The sequence below is a fragment of the Tamandua tetradactyla genome, chromosome 3 (genome assembly GCF_023851605.1).
Source record: "Tamandua tetradactyla isolate mTamTet1 chromosome 3, mTamTet1.pri, whole genome shotgun sequence".
NCBI lineage: Eukaryota > Metazoa > Chordata > Mammalia > Pilosa > Myrmecophagidae > Tamandua > Tamandua tetradactyla.
This window is the reverse complement of record NC_135329.1, coordinates 175,973,481-175,990,883: the sequence shown is the minus strand read 5'-3', so window position 1 is coordinate 175,990,883 and position 17,403 is coordinate 175,973,481. Positions and strand designations below refer to the sequence as shown.

Below are 17,403 nucleotides of genomic sequence, written 5' to 3'. Positions count from 1 at the left end.
TGAATCACAAGTAAAGAAACTGAATTAGTCATTAAGAAGTTCCTAGAAAAGAAAAGTCCAGTACCAAATGGCTTCATATGTGAATTCTACCAAACATTCAAGAAAGAATTAGTACCAATTCTGCTCAAACTCTTTAAAAACATTGAAGAGGGGGAAGGCTACCTAACTTATTCTATGAAGCCAAAATCACTTTCATACCAAAGCCAAATAAATATGCTACAAGAAAAGGACGTTACAGACCAATCTCTCTAATGCATACAGATGCAAAAATCCTCAACAAAATTATTGCAAATCGAATCCAACAGTATATTAAAAGAATTACACACCATGACCAGGAGTGATTAGGGAGAAAGTAAAGCAGTGTACATTTTAACTTTTTCTAGGGCTTCAAAGCAGGAGTGCTGGATAACTTGCTTGCTTTCCTTATGTACTCTCCATTCTCCCCATCCTGCTTTGTATTCTCAAAGGCTGTCTTTACCCTATGGCTTCTGGTTGGTTTTGGCCAATGGTAAGCACCATCAGATCAGAGATGAGAAGGAATTGGGTTTTCATTTTTTTGGCCCCTTCCTTGCTGGTTTGATTTGGGTCAGTTGCAACCTCTACCAAAGGTCAGAGTTCTCATCAAGCAGCCTTCTTCTTTTCAAGTATTCTCAATAAGTTCTAGTAAATACTCTGACTTCTTGAGCCTTAGGCCTAGAGGTGATAATCTCTTCCCACTAACCTGGCCTCAAGGGCACCACAATACCAAACTGTCTTTAACTAGCTCATTTGAATGAATTATCTATTTCTTACTGGGCTTCTGGATAATATAGTAATTGGTAGCAGAAATGCCTCCAAGAAACAGATCGCCAAAATGGATCAGGAATTGGTGTGCTCACACGTCTGTAGGATCTGTAAGGTCGCCACACAAAAACTATAAAATATTATTGAGAGAAATTAAAGAAGGCAAATAAATGAGGGGCGGGGGAGGTTGTCATACCATATTCATGGATGAATCAACAATGAATTCTTCCCAAATTGATCTGTAAAGTTAATGCAATTTCAGTAAAAATTCCAACAGGTTTGTTTGGATATAAATTGACAAGTTCATTCTAAAAATTATATGGAAATGCAAAGGGACAAGAATAGTCCAGACAGTCTACCATATGAAGGCAAAGGAGTACACCCAGTGTAGACTATTATAATGCTACATTAATTGTGACAGTGTGGCATTGGCATAAATTGACAAATTTATAATTTAACTTATGAGACTAATGTCCAGAAGAGACTCATACACATATGGACACCTGAATAAGACAAAGGGGACAGTACAGAGTGGTATTTTTAATAAATGTTGCTGACCAGCTGATAACCACGTAGAAAAAAAATTACACTTGATCTTGTCCACACACATACACACACACAGTCAATTCCAGGTGGACTGTAAATCTAAATGTGAAAGGCAAATAAAGCTCCTAGGTGATAACATAAGGAAATATTTTTCATGACCTTGGGATAGTGAAAGATTTCTTAAACAGGGCTCAAAAAGCACAAATCATAAGAAAGATTGATACATTGATATATTGGGCCTCATTAAAATTAAGAATTTCTGAACCTTGAAAACCTTATGTTAAGTGAAGGAGGATAGACCACACATTGTATAATTCATTTATATGAAATGTCCATCACAGACAAATCTGTAGAGGTAGAAAGTAGATTAGGGGTTGGACAGGACTGAGAAGGTATGGGGGTGGGGAAGGGAAGGGTGATGGATAAGGGGTGCAGAGTTTCTTTCTGGAATGATGAAAATGTTCTAAAATTGATTGTGGCAGGTTGCAGAACTATGTGACTATACTACAAGTCATTGAATTTTACACTTTAAGTGGGTGAATTGTATGGTGTGAATTATATCTCAATAAAGCTGTTAAAACTTCTTTTCATCATAAGATGCTGTTAAGAGACTGAGAGAGAATACATGCAATTCATACAACCAATAAAGCGCATATATTCAGAATGTCTTTTTTTAAAAAAATCATTAGAAAAATAAAGAAGCCAACAGAAAAATGGGTAAGAGACTTGAGCAGAAGATAAAACAGTTTCCAAATAGCCAATAAACATGAAAAGAATTGTTTCAATTGTAAATTATTTGCCTCACTGGTTTAATTTTTTTGTCTGAAGACATTTAAAAATAATTTTAATGGAATATTAAATAAGATTGTGTAGGTTAAGGAAATCTACTGAGGTAGGTCTCAATTTACCTCAGCTCAAACTACATATTCTTTTTGAGACATAGCATCTCTCTTTTGTTAATGAAATATCATTAAGATCTCTATCTTCTATGTAGAGGATATATTGTATATCCTACAGAAGCAAAAACAGTCACTTAAAGGGCCAGAACCCTCTGCCTCCATTAAATCAGATATCGGGTTGTCTCAAATTCATTATGTTATATAAATAGATCTATATGTCTGAAAAAAGACTTTTCTTGGCAAAACAATTAGAATCTATTTTAGCTTTGTCAAATCACAAAAAGCAAATAAATAAGTAAAAGCATAAACTTAATTCAATAAGTCTTTATTAAGCTCCCACAGGGTGCATTAATTTCTGATCTATAATTTATATAGGTAGAAAAGTATTACTTTAGCCCATATTAAAAAAGCCAATTACAACTTCTCTATGTATTTCAAGTGAATCATTTAATGTGACTGAGGCTCAGTGTGATGTTACCATAAATACCAACAGTAGAAAATGGGAAAATATGAACATTCTCCTTGCTACCAAAAAAGGTTTGGTGCCAGTACAAACTCAGCCTGTTGGTCTAAAAATAGCTGATCAAGAAGACTACAGAATCTGGAAAAAAAAGATGTGCTTGGAAGACTATCCTCAGAGGACTCAATCCACTAACAGCAACAAAATGCTAAAGAAAATAACTGGCTCAAAAACTATACAGAGAGGTCAAGAAAGGAATTAGTCACAGCTTGGGGAAAAAAACTCAAGAACAGAAGACACTAAATGTAGCTAGATTAATAATTCTGATGTTTCCCTGGAGTTATGATAGCACTCTGAACTAAATGAGGGGGGCTATAAGCATGCCCCTTTGAACAAAGTGGTTAACATGATAGATTATCCAGTGCACCAACTATATTTTCAAGTATAATTCTGGTATTTGTACCTAGTAATACAAAAGAAAAAGCAGCAAGGAGAAAGTGTCAAGTATATAGGACATAAAATGATTTGGCAGGCTTAGAATTCCCAGTATGAATCTTTCTCATCAGGAAAAGCACATTCCAGCTCAGTCCAAGGTAGCACTGGAGGCACTGCTGTTGATGGCTTGTTGTAAGCAGGAGGCAACAGTGACAGTATTGAATCCTGGCTTTGCTCTTTCATCTGTTAAAGAAACTCAAAATAAGGCTGTTGGTTATAAATTCAATGTATTAGTTTTGTTAGAAATAAATAACTTTTAAAGTAATCATGTTAAAAGTGTTTTAAATTTTTTCTTAGGTATTCTCACTAAAAATGCCTTTAATTCTGGCCATCTGAAAATGGGAAGAGGTAAGAGTGAAACTGATTTTTATCAGATTTATTTTGCTCTTTCATCATTTCAGGCCAATAAAGAAGGGCAAATGTCTCTAAACTTAATCAAAATATAAAGTAAAGATAGAATATTATATGATGATATTCCCATTTGTTTTTATCATATTTTCTTATTCAATGAAAATATTTAAGAAAGTCTATAACTGAACTACTAAAAAGTTCTTATCTTTACTTTTTTACATATTTTTTATTGTGAAATATAACATATATACAAAAAAATTAAAAGAAAAAGCAGTAATTTTCAAAGTGCATTTAAAAAAAGTAGCTACAGAACAGATTTCAAAGTTTGGCAAGGGTTACCATTCCATAATTTCAAGGTTTTCCTTCTAGCTGCTCCAAAAGACTAGAGGCTAAAGAAATATCATTATAATGATTCAGCAGTCATACTTATGTGTTAAATCCTATCTTCTCTGTTATAACTTATCCTTCTCCTTTGAGCTTTCATTTCTCTTTATTTTGTAAGAAAGTCATCATTAAGAATCTTCATAATGAGTAAGCCAAAAAAATGATGTGGATTTTAAAAATTATATTTAAAAACATCCAGGCAACAGAAGATCGATCTGCTCACCTGTTTGAAGAATACATGGGACAATAAACTGCTGGCTGATGGCCTAAAATTAAAAAAATAAAAGTTAAAAAAAAAAGAAAAGTGCATTAGAATGCAGATTTTCTAAGTGTAAAAATATGTTAGAAATTAAAGTTAGAGTTATAAAGCCTAAAAGTAACACAATTAAAAGGAAAAAGAATATAAGTTATGAAGCCCACTGCTTAGCTTCAACCTTGGCTAATGGGAAGAATTAATTCCAAAGGTTCTTTCAACTAATCCATACTCAAGCATTTATTGGGAACTTAAAATTAATAAGGAACTATGCTAGGCACTAAAGGGCTATAAAGAGATTTGTTTTCAATACTCCTTATGATATAATTTACATTTTTATAATGCATGAACATCTCCAAAATACTTCAGTATAAATACAATAATTTTATACTACGCCCAGAAAGATTAACTGACTTTTACAAGGTGACTTGACTAGTAAATGATACAGCTGACACTGAAATCCAAGTCTTCCCACTTTGAATTCAGTATTCTTTCCATTTCCTCAACGCTCCTACTTGTTTTTTTGCACTGATATTTTCTACATTAGGTAGTTTTTAAATCAAAATATTGATAAAAGATTTGAATTAGTTTGGAAGGGCATTGTCACAAAGCTTCTACATAAAACACACACAGCACATAGACTTTGTGTTACTTAGAAGTGACCAATATTACCTTTTCTCAGGATCTTGTTGCAAACAGAGTTGTACTAAGCTGAAGAAGGCAGGAGAGAAAGTTTTTGAGGATGGTGTTTGCAGTCTGTCACTATTTACTGTGCATGTTCCACTGGACACAAGTACACTTTCTCCAATCCCAGAGTCTACACCTGATTGGGAATTTTTCATTCTGGAATCTGATTGAGGAAAAATACTGATATCCAATGGGCTATAAGGAGGACCCTTCAGTTTCTGTAACAGCATCTAGAATAAAGAAAAATTACCTTCAATCTTTCCAGACAAAATGTTAAAACAACAACAACAATAAGGATCCTAGGAGTCTAACAGTAATTATCTGGAGTATGAGCAATCTTACGAAAGAAAAGTGGTTCAGGAACTTTATTTCCATTTACCTGAGTCCTGTGCATGTCCTGGAAAGGTACTTGCCCACTGGCTAATTCACAAGCTGTAATCCCAACACTATAAATATCTGACTTCACATCATATCCATGTAGATCCTGTAGAAGAACACAATATGAAGTCCTTTAGTATAAATAACTTAATACAAAGTTACATATATCTGCTCTTTTAATAATAAAGGTGAACAATAATGGAAAAAAATCTCTAAGTGAGAAATGAAGACACATCTATTATATGGTAGAAATTTTAAAAACTTCTAACATGGCACTTTTGAAAGAGAAAAATGTCTTGTAGTAGGTCATTCACCAATCTAAAAGTAAGGGCATAACTTTCCTTTAGTCAAACTGAGAAGACACTTGAGACGCACAGAGAACTCAATGCAATGGTCACATCTGACCTGTCTCAGTAGTTCTGGACTCAGCCACGGCTGCACTGATGTGCTGAACTGTGGGAAATCAAACACAGCCCTATGCCTCTGTCCATGCTTAACCAAACTATGCAGATGGGACAGGCCAGAGAGCGTCACTAGGCCATCACCAGAAATGAGGATATGGCTGGCTTTAATACTCCTAGAACAAAAAGAAACAATCCTAAATACTAGGAAATTGGCCAATGAAGAAAGAATAAAAATCTGGTTGGAACAAATTCATGAATTCTCTTGGAAATTAAATATCATTTACAAAATAAAAGCACACTGTCATATATATATATATATATGAAATGTCCAAGGAATTAAGGAATTCTTTCAGCTATTTAATATAGCATTAGAAGAAGGGAAATAAAACTAAAAAAACTTTGTGACTGAAATTGAATTTTTTAAACAAGGAACAGAATAAAACTATTAATTTCACTATTTTAGGATGCTAATACAAAAAAACCTTCTGTTTTAGGAGAAGTCTAAAAAAACAATAACAACTATTTGAAGCATAAAGTCATAATTGAAAGTCAAATGCAAAACTGTCCAATAAGAGAGCCTCTCATTGCATAGTACCGTTTATAAAGATGTCTTATATAAAAATTTTCTTTATTGTCAAATAAATTATAAAAGAGGTTTGTTTTCTCATCCAACTGAATTTGGAAACTAACAGAGCAGGATGGCCAATAGTCTATAAAAGTATAATAAAACCTCAATTAATTAGGATGTAGTCTGTTAGAAATCTTCAGTTAACCAGAATGCTGACTCCTTAAAAAAAACAACAAATAGGAAGATAAAAAAAGCTTTAAGAAAAACTTACTTCCTTATTGTTTGTTTCAGCTATCTTAAAATGGCAATTAAAAAGCAAAACAAAACATCACTATATCTTAGATCAGCAGTATTTTTAGTATTTAGTCAATTATTTCTCTATCTACAGTTTGGTAACTAGAGAATTGATACTTTTAGTATAATAATCTCAAGGTGCTGTAAAATATTTAAGAACTCCAAGAAAGGTTTAATTGCTATTTGTATATATAGATATGATATAAAGTGGAGACGCAAACACAGAACTTTTTATTTGCTGAAGAAAAAAAAATCAGCTAACTGGGATCCCATTCCCTCCAGTTTACACCCTGAGAGAATAGGTTATTAGATCCCTCATTAGACTGAGACTGTGAGCTCCATAAGGGCAGGCCCTTCACCCCACTAGAATAGAGCTTGATCTAGAGGAGGAGCTCTGAACATACTTGGTGAATAAACACAAAATGTAAGCATCCACTGCATCCACTGGCCAGTTCCTCCCTCAATCTTCATTTATAAATCTATTACCCCTCCTTTCCAATACTCAACTGCTCATTCCTAAAAGCTCCTAAAAAGATTTCTTCCAAAAATCATTTCATTTTGTAAAACACACATAGGCAAATACCTGTGAATACAGCCATTTTGGTGCAGGTAGTTCAACCCTTTCACTGCTCCAAAAAGAATGTTCCTTACTAAAGTTTCACTCATTCCTTCAGGAAAGTAAGTCCTCAAGAGTTGACTTGCTGAACCTGAAAGAAACCTCTCAAATCTTTAGATGAACATTGAAAGTGATTTTGCTTCCAGATATGTGTTCTTTTCAACCTTAAACACAAATATGTTACTTTCTGGAGTCTACCCACTTTCCTATATAAAGATAATTTTCCTTTAAGAATCTTTAAAAAGATTAATGATACCCTAGAGATAGGGAAGATGATTATCAATTTTTTATATTAATAAAAAAAAAGACATAGTGTTTGTAAATTTTTTTAATCCAGAGACAATTCACAAAAGTTGTCTTAAAAATCAGAACTCTAGAATACATTCATTTACTCATTCAACACATTCATTGGACACTACTTTGTGCTAGGTACTATGTGAACGCCATAATATACCAAAATGAAAATTACATACTTGATCTCTGCCCTGAAGAAGCTCAAGTCCAGTAAGTGAGACAGGCACAAAGATGTTTAAAATACAGTCAAATATGTTCACAGTACAGTGAAACAGACAGAGATGGTATGCATAGGAGGAAAAACTACTATTGATTGAAAGAGAGGAAGGAAACCGAAGAGAAGAGAGACAGCTTGTGCAAAGACATGGAATGCTTAGAGAAGCAATGGTGGTTTCATTGATCATCATACCGATTCTACTTTTTACTGAAGACTAAAATTCAATAGGAGCCAGAAACAGAAATATGTCATAAAATCCAGAATCAGCCATTAGATTTATAAATTAAAAGTGGTGAATGATAGTTTTAAAATCCCATTGATTCTTATAATTATAGTACCCAAGACAAACGATGAGCTATTTTATCTAAAACCAGTTTTCTTACCATAGGCCATAAATGGAGAAATAACCCAAAGCCAGCTGCCAACAGTGAAAACTGTCCAACAAGTTGTAATATTGGGGTGCCGGAAAAAGTGAGATAGTATCACTGCTTTCTAGGATAGATATACAACAGACAAGACATTTAAAAACAATCATTTTTGTTTAATAGGATGGATACAGCAATAGTGGGGGTTAATACTCAAAGAGAACTTATTAATACTTAAACACTGTTCTTTTAATGCTTACATCTCTTTAAGCCTCACAACTTATAAAGTATGTGATATAATTATTCCCATTATATAAAGGAAACTTATAAATAAAATTTGACAAATGTGTCAAAGAGTATGCAGTCAATAAAAGAAGTAGAAGAGAGCTGAGTATGTAGATAATCTGATTGCAGAGGTGAAATTCTTAATAACTATACAGTTTTCTTCCTAAAAAAAAAACTTTAAAAGGCATAAAAATATAAAGATAAATGTCACCTCTAATCCCACATCACAGAAAGAACCACTGTTAACATCTCAATATAGTTTCTTCCAGTCTGCGTGTGTGTGTGTGAACATGTATGTGTGTACATGTATATGTGCACATATATTTACAAAATTCGGACAATAGCAAAACAATATCCTTTACATCAAAAAGGATTAGTGACACTGAAAATGGTATTATACTATGCCTGAAATGTAATTCTATTAAAACTGATCAATTCAGAAATTAATTTAGCTTAATGGATGAAATAGAAACTATCTGCTTTTGTTTTATTATTTTCCCTATGTGACTACATTTATAGATTGATCTGATTAGTAGTATTGTAAATATCCGTACAAGCAATTTGAATATAATATTCATTTGAAAGAATGTATTTACAAAAATTTGAATACATTTGTTTTTTTATGTAATAGATCTGGCTTCCAAGTGTTCTTTCAAATCCTATAACTGTTTGTTAATTAGGAAGAAGAAATCAATTTTATGCTTACAGAAAAAAACCTAATTTGGAAAAAAAAGAATTCTTAAAGATGTAATCTCCTCAAGCAGATGTTACACTAAATAGACCCTTTTATTTTTTTCCATATGCTTACCTGTAAAGCCTTCAGGCGTTCTTCAGTGCAGTTTTCCAGGTTTGTAATTTTTATAGTCACTAATGTTCCTGTAGGAGTATGCCGTGCGAGGTGGACAGAAGTTAAGTTGTCAAATCCTCTTCCTGTAATCAGACATAAAACTCACATTAGTGACCATAAAAGAAAAAAAATGATAATTTGGAAGTTCATAAAAATTAAAAACAGCAGTTCCTCAAAAGACACTGTTAAGAAAATGAAAAGGTGGGACAGAACAGTCTCTTCAATAAATGGTGCCTAGAGAACTGGATATCCATATGCAAAAGAATGAAAGAGAACCCGTATCTCACACCCTATACAAAAGTTAACTCAAAATGGATCAAGGATCTAAACATTAGGTCTAAGACCATAAAACAGTTAGAGGAAAATGTAGGGAGATATCTTATGAATCTTACAATTGGAGGCGGTTTTATGGACCTTAAACCTAAAGCAAGAGCACTGAAGAAAGAAAGAAATAAATGGGAGCTCCTCAAAATTAAACACTTTTGTGCATCAAAGAACTTCATCAAGAAAGTAGAAAGACAGCCTACACAATGGGAGACAATATTTGGAAATGACATATCAGATAAAGGTCTAGTATCCAGAATTTATAAAGAGATTGTTCAACTCAACAACAAAAAGACAGCCAACCCAATTACAAAATGGGAAAAAGACTTGAACAGACACCTCTCAGAAGAGGAAATACAAATGGCCAAAAGGCACATGAAGAGATGCTCAATGTCCCTGGCCATTAGAGAAATGCAAATCAAAACCACAATGAGATATCATCTCACACCCACCAGAATGGCCATTATCAACAAAACAGAAAATGACAAGTGCTGGAGAGGATGCGGAGAAAGAGGCATACTTATCCACTGTTGGTGGGAATGTCAAATGGTGCAACCACTGTGGAAGGTAGTTTGGTGGTTCCTCAAAAAGCTGAATATAGAATTGCCATACGACCCAGCAATACCATTGCTAGGTATCTACTCAAAGGACATAAGGGCAAAGACACAAACGGACATTTGCACACCAATGTTTATAGCAGCATTATTTACAATTGCAAAGAGATGGAAACAGCCAAAATGTCCATCAACAGACGAGTGGCTAAACAAACTGTGGTATATACAAACGATGGAATACTATGCAGCTTTAAGACAGGATAAACTTATGAAGCATGTAATAACATGGATGGACCTAGAGAACATTATGCTGAGTGAGTCTAGACAAAAACTAAAGGACAAATACTGTATGGTCCCACTGATGTGAACCAACATTCGAGAATAAACTTGGAATATGTCATTGGTAACAGAGTCCAGCAGGAGTTAGAAACAGGGTAAGATAATGGGTAATTGGAGCTGAAGGGATACAGACTGTGCAACAGGACTAGATACAAAAACTCAAAAGTGGGCAGCACAATACTACCTAATTGTAATGTAATTTTGTTAAAACACTGAATGAAGCTGCATCTGAGCTATAGTTTTTTTGTTTGTTTGTGTTTTTTTATATATATATATTTTTTATTATTTTTTTCTCTATATTATCATTCTATATCTTTTTCTGCTGTTTTGCTAGTTCTTTTCCTAAATCGATGCAAATGTACTAAGAAATGATGATCATACATCTATGTGATGATATTAAGAATTACTGATTGCATATGTAGAATGGAATGATTTCTAAACGTTGTGTTAATTTTTTTTAATTAATAAAAATTAGTAAAGAAAAAAAGAAAATGAAAATGCAAGTCACCGATTGACAGAAAGAATTCACAATACCTATATCTGACAAAAAGTTTCTGCCTAGAATATAGAAAGAACTCTTACAACTCTATTACAAAAAGAAAAACAACTCAATTTAAAAAAATAAGCATACAAAAAAATAGGCACAAGATCGAATAGATATTCCACAAAAGAAGATCATTAATGGTCAATAAATACATGAAAAGTTGCTTAATATAGAGAAAAGCGGATTAAAACCACTAGATAAGGGGTGCATGGGTAGTTCAGTGATAGAATTCTCGCCTGCAAAAAAAAAGCAGGAGACTTGGGTTCAATTTCCAGCCCATGCACTTTCCAAACAAACAAGAAACAAACAGAAAAGCAAATCAACCAAACAAACAAACAAAAATCAACAAATGGTGCTGCAATAAGGGGATACTCACATAGAATAAGAATGAAATGTGACCCCCGCCATACAGCATACAAAGAGAAAAACAACAACACTAGATACCAGTATAAACCTATTATAACGGCTAAAACTGTGGCTTAATAAACAAATTGTGATAATGCCAAACAATGGAATGCTATTCAGCATCCCCCTACCTTGAATTTCCGTCCCTGGCAACCACTGATCTGATTTTCTGTCCCTTGAGTTTTGCCTATGTCATAAAAATGGAATCATAAAGAATGCAGCCTTTTATGACCAACTCCTTTTACTTGGTAGAATGATTCTAAGATTTGATTTAGCTTCTTTTTATAGCTGAGTAGTAATCTATTGTATAGATATATCACAATTTATCATTCACAAGTTGATGGATACTTGGGCTTTTCCAGTTTTTGGTGACTATCAATAAAGCTGCCATAAACATCCCCATATAGGTCTTTATGTAGACATATATTTTTGTCTTTGGCAAATACCTAAGAGTGGAATTACTGGGTCATATGGTAAATGTATGTTTAACCTTATAAGAAATGGCCAAACCAAATTCCAAAGTGGCCAAGTCACTCTGCATTCCACAAGGAATGTGTGAGAGTTGCAGTTGCCCAATAAACTCATCAACATTTGGTATTGTCAGCTTTTTTTTTTTTTTTTACATGCACAGGCACCGGGAATCGAACCCGGGTCCTCGGGCTTGGCAGGCAAGCATTTCTTACCTACTGAGCCACCGTGGCCCGCCCTGTCAGCTTTTTTTTAAGTCAAAACATCTATTCTATAGTGGTCCCCGTTAATAAGCACCTAATGGATGTTATTTGTGTCCTCTTCTCCACAGTCACCAAATTCCATTGGTTTTATCTTTGAATTGAAACTAATCTCAAATTCCTCTCCCCTCCCCCATCCCACCAATGTCAGCATCATTGCCTTAGTTCAAGCACTGTACTCTTTACCTGGCCGTATGCAATGCCTTCCTCACAGTACACCTGGCATTCTTAACCAGGGAACAAATCAGAATCACTGAGGAAACTGAAAATGGCTTTGCCCAGGTCCCATTCCCTAGAAATTTTTGATTCAATAAACAAGGAATAGACCAACACTTGCCCTTTAAGGTGCTGCCTCAGGGGCAGAAACTGCAAAGAATGATGGATTGCAGGTCTTGTTGTGAAGTGTACCTAGACTGAGTACCAGAAGGAGGGCAAAACCAATACAATATGCAAGTAATGGACTCAGAATGTGCAGTTATATGGAATGCCCATACTTTGTCAATATTGCAGCATTTATTGGTAAATAAATGCCAGTATGTACAAATTTGGTGACGAAGTATGGACCACCATATTCTTGCAAACAATGCAACCAGCAGTGTTAATTTAACGGGAAAGATGACAGAAAGAAGGTAGATAGGAAATTGCTCTGCTGACTGTGCACACTGTCATACAAACAGGTCCTTCAGAAGAACAAAGAATAGAGGAAGCACCTCAGTAGTTCTTCCCATGCTGGCCACCAGGAGAGGGAGCAGTACAGTCAGCTAAGTGGTGGCAGCCATTGTAACAGCCAGAAAGTGCTTTTGACATCTTTAATTCAAAATGAAATTCCAAAGAAAAAAATCCAAGTTTGAGTCAATCACAACTAATGGAAACAGCTTTTCCCCAGACCTGGTTATGGACTCACCACACACTGACCATTTTGTCATCATTGCCCAACTTAAAGAAGAAGTGATCATTCTGAAGAAGTTTGCATCACGAGGATCAAATGAAAGAGAAGATTACGGAGTTGAAAGCAGATTGTACCAGGAATCTCAGATGAGTGCCAAAATGAACCAGATGAAAAAAAAACCCACAAAAAAGTCACAGAACAATTGCAAGCCAAAAACTGAGAGCTTCTGAAGCACACAGCTGCCTTGTCCAAGAGCAAGAAGTCTGAGAAGTTAGGAGCTATAACCTCTCTGTAAGAGACCACCAGGAGGCTCCCCGGCAACAGCCTCTGGAGTCCTGGGTGGGTTGGAGACCTGGCTATTCTCTGGGTGGGTCGGAGACCTGGCTATATTCTCTGAGAACTGCAAGCTTCTACTTTATTAGTTATCCTTCTTTATATGCAGTAGGCTGAATGAAAATGCCTGGTTTATGCTGAGTTATGATGGCACGCATGAGTGCTTTTAATCTTCTCTAGGTCTTTCTCTTTTGTTGCTACTTTTTGTTTTGTTTTGTTTTTGTGGTGGTCACAACTCAATGTTATGTACACAATGTCTTTTTTCCTGCCCATTACTGCATCCTGCCATACCCATGAGCAAGTATTTTGGCATTAATTACATATTACTGCCACCCTCTGACTCTGAAAACTGCTACCTTAAGACTTGGTACAATAGAAGAGACTTTCACTCCAATAAATCTTTAGCTTCAGGGTATATTCTTGGTTGTTTTTTCTCCCAAGTATTTTATGTATGAATTTTGTACTGTTCAACCAGAGTTTTAAAAAAGCTTTTACTTGAGAAAGGAATAATGGTAGCTCTAGCTAGTTCCTGTAAAAGTGACGCCTTTGGAAAAAAACTATCCTATTCTCTAGCTTTTACTCAAACTTTTCTTTCTTATTTCCTCAGAGTCTTAAAAACTGATTGCTAAGGTGAAACAATTCAATGCCTACATATGGAGTTAAATGCCTTTTAGAGGATTTCTTGGAAGAGCATTTAAGGAGATACTTAAGGGAGGTAGCAAAGATATGAAGTTTATCTTTTTAAGCAAAGCAGAAAGGGTGTCCAGGTTATCCTGGACACCTCCCACTCCTTTCTTGATTGTTTCATGTGGTTGATTTTTAATTCTCTCACTGCCACTTCTTTTTAAAAAAGATATTCTTTACTTGTTTTTATCTGTTGTCATAATAGGCCATTGTCAGATGACTTTATTTTTAAATGAAGAGATTCAAAATGGCTAATATTTGAACTACAGAACATTTCTGGGGTCAGGATGAGCTTCTCAGTATTGACTCTGAGACTAACTGGGAGAAATGACAGCACTGTACCTTCTCGGCACTCCTCACCCATTCCAGTTTGAAAGCTCCCTGTTTTTAATGGAAACATATTGAAAACACGTGCTTCTCAGAAGCAACTTGGCCTCTCTTCCTTCTTGACCCACTTCTGTAGGTACATGGACTTCCTTTTCCAGAAGAGAGGATAGATTTGCATTTCCAGTCATACTCTCAAGTCTTCTTTGTAGTTTGTGAAAGAGATGGCTCACATTAGGGATGTGTTGTATGCCATGAAACAACAGAGCCAACTACTTTGGGATCATTAACCCAAGAAGGTACTAGAGTTAGAGGTAATCTGGAGGGAAGATGGCTTTTGTATCTTAGTCTTCCAAAGCTGTAGCCATAACTTTAACCTACTAGGCATTTCCTAGACACAAAATGCTCTATAATTTGTGATAGCATCTCCCAAGTGGAGCCATGCACCTAATTTGACAGAGATATGGAAACGGATGGCTTCTTTTTAATAAAAGGAACAACAGACCACGTTATTTCCCGTTCTAAGCAAGGGAAAATAGTTTACAACTTTTTGAATGAGAAACTTTAAGGTAGTCAACTTTCAAATTATATTTTTCAGATGCATTACATTGATTATGGAGGAAAGACTGTGAAAAAATGAGAGTCATGGTTTTGATATCTTTTAATTTTAGAGATTGAAAAATTCTCTAAAGTATGACAATATAAAAATACATATTTAGTTTTATACTAAACCTTTCTAAAATCCATGGCATTTTATATAAAGAAAATACACACATTTTCTAATTTTCCTTCCTTTCCTAAGAAAGAAGGAAGAGACCTCAATCTTGAAATTTTAGTTTTTAAAAATCACGACACTGTTTTAACATAAAATTGAGTAGGTAGCTTTGATAACCCCGTTTCTTTGTATGTTTGTAATAATGGACATTTTAAACACATGTTTAGGTTTAGGTTTCTACGGACTTTGACAAATGTGTGTTAATAAAAAAAAATTCAGGGTAGGCCACAGTGGCTCAGCAGGCAGAGTTCTTGCCTTCCAAGTTAGAGTCCTGGGTTTGATTCCCAGTGCCTGCAAATACCAAAAGAAAAAAAATTCATATTGACTCAAAAAAAAAAAAAAAAGACCCCAGGTAATGCAGGTGATATTTCTGGTTGTAAATCACTGATCTACTATATCTTTCAGGTTGCTGTTAGAGTTATCATTTTAAAATTAAGTGTTTTATCAATAGGAAAGTATTACAGTGCAGCAGCTGAGAGCTTAGACTCTACAGTCAAGAAAGATCTAGTTTCAAATCACTGCTAACTATACCACTGTTACTTAAAATCTCAGAGCCTTGGTTTTCTCATCTGCAAAATAGGGTTGGTAAGAAGGTTAAATGGAAAAATACATATAAAAGTTTCAGTGTAATGCCTATTTGTCACTATTATCACTAGGTCATCATCACTATTCCATGATGCCTTTCTAATAATGAGAGGATAAATTCCAAACATCTACCCTGTGTTAGTTAGATTCAGTTGTCAACTTGGCCAGGTGAGCATACCTAGTTTTGTTGCTGCGGACATAAGCCAATGGTACGTGAACCTCATCTGTTGCTGATTACATCTGCAGTCGGCTAGGAGGCGTGTCTGCTGCAATGAGTGACGTTTGACTTAATTGGCTGGTGCTTAAATGAGAAAGCGCAAGGTAGCACAGCCTAAGCAGCTCCGCATTCCTCATCTCAGCACTCGCAGCTCAGCCCAGGCCTTTGGAGATGCAGAAAGAAGTCACCCGGGGGGAAAGTTGTTGGAACCCAGGGGCCTGGAGAGAAGACCAGCAGAGACCATCCTGTGCCTTCCACATAAGAAAGAACCTCAGTGGAAAGTTAGCTGCCTTTCCTCTGAAGAACTAACAAAATTAATCCCCTTTTATTAAAAGCCAATCCGTCTCTGGTGTGTTGCATTCTGGCAGCTAGCAAACTAGAACATACCCTAAATCAAACTTTAAGTAATAAAGTGGGTAAACTGTGGGGTTGACAGAGAAAATCTGACTAATCTAAATCCACCAGATGCAGTCCTTCACAATGTATTCTAAACCTGCCTTTCCAGATTTATCTCCTCTCACTGCCTTTTCCCTCTGTTCCCACCTATAGTCACAGAGAATATATATGGTAGTTACCCTATAATTTATTGAAGTAAACATTTATTGCCTCTTTTGGACTGACACCATCTGAACCTCCTTACTAAATCTGGGGAATTTACCACACCATGGTATTTTAGAAAAGGCCAAATCCTTGCTCTCCCTGACCCTGGCATGTGACCTAAGCTTGGCCAACAAGGAGATGGAGCGCACGCCATAAAGGAGCAGAGCAGTCATAACTCACTGCAGTGCCGTCCAATGTCTGGTGGGATGAAGACCCTGCCAGGTAGTTCCCTCACTAGGCTGCTCCTTTAGGATGGTGCTGGCTGTGCTTCTAGTTATTCAGCATCTCTTGGTTTCTTCCAAGTCTATTTCTCTAGCCAGCAATTTTGTGAGTTAGTAATAAGGTTCAAAAAAATTCGTTTTCAGTTTGTTAATCCTGTCTAGATCACCTCGCAAACGTCTCGACATTCATCATGATGTAGTCCCTTTTTGCAAACTTTCTTGACTCCCAGTCATGATTAGTTAGATGCTCCATCTTTTCTGTTTCCATAACACTTAACATACAATACTATGGTACCTTCTACTGCAAAACAAGGCTGTGTTCATCTTCCCAGAAGCTGTGAACTCCTCAAGTATTCTACATGGCTTTATATCCCTAGCACCTAACATAGTATCTGGTTTACAGTGTTTAATAGATGTTTCAGAATATTCAGAGCAAATGTTTCACATATATAAAGCTTTGAACGATAACCACCCTGTTTCAAAGTTAACTGAGAAAGATTTCTTTTCAAACAGGATTTTAGGTAAAAAAAGTTAAAAGGAAAGTAATATGGTTAAAGGACAATGACTATGAAGAACTCGATTAGACTTTAATTCATACTCAGTATAAATTATACCCATAAAATTAGAATCTTCCCATAGTAAAAGCAAATATAATGAATATTAACATTATTTAGTGTCTTCTTCCTGCAAAAGTTTTTCAATGGAAAAATTCTAGACAGCATTCTTGAAAAAAACCTGGGTCATTATTTTAAGAT

The 17,403-nt window shown here is 35.2% G+C and overlaps 1 protein-coding gene and 1 pseudogene across 4 annotated transcripts in view; one reads left to right on the top strand and one right to left on the bottom strand.

Annotated features, from left to right (window-relative positions):
- Positions 1-2,537: 2,537 nt before the first annotated feature.
- STRADB (STE20 related adaptor beta) overlaps positions 2,538-17,403 on the bottom strand; it is a 36,220-nt gene continuing 21,354 nt past the window's right edge. For 3 of the 4 annotated variants that reach the window (XM_077154698.1, XM_077154697.1, XM_077154700.1), the window contains 8 exons: positions 9,088-9,209; positions 8,013-8,121; positions 7,086-7,209; positions 5,642-5,813; positions 5,238-5,342; positions 4,844-5,088; positions 4,142-4,184; positions 2,538-3,366 (listed from right to left, as the gene is read on the bottom strand). In XM_077154698.1, coding sequence (XP_077010813.1) covers positions 3,223-3,366; positions 4,142-4,184; positions 4,844-5,088; positions 5,238-5,342; positions 5,642-5,813; positions 7,086-7,209; positions 8,013-8,121; positions 9,088-9,209 — 1,064 coding nt within the window. In that variant the 3' untranslated portion in view covers positions 2,538-3,222. Of the gene's footprint in view, positions 3,391-4,141; positions 4,185-4,843; positions 5,089-5,237; positions 5,343-5,641; positions 5,814-7,085; positions 7,210-8,012; positions 8,122-9,087; positions 9,210-17,403 lie in introns of all 4 variants that reach the window. The other variant, XM_077154701.1, reaches the window with a different exon arrangement.
- Positions 11,793-13,253, top strand: LOC143676838 (protein FAM76A pseudogene; annotated as a pseudogene).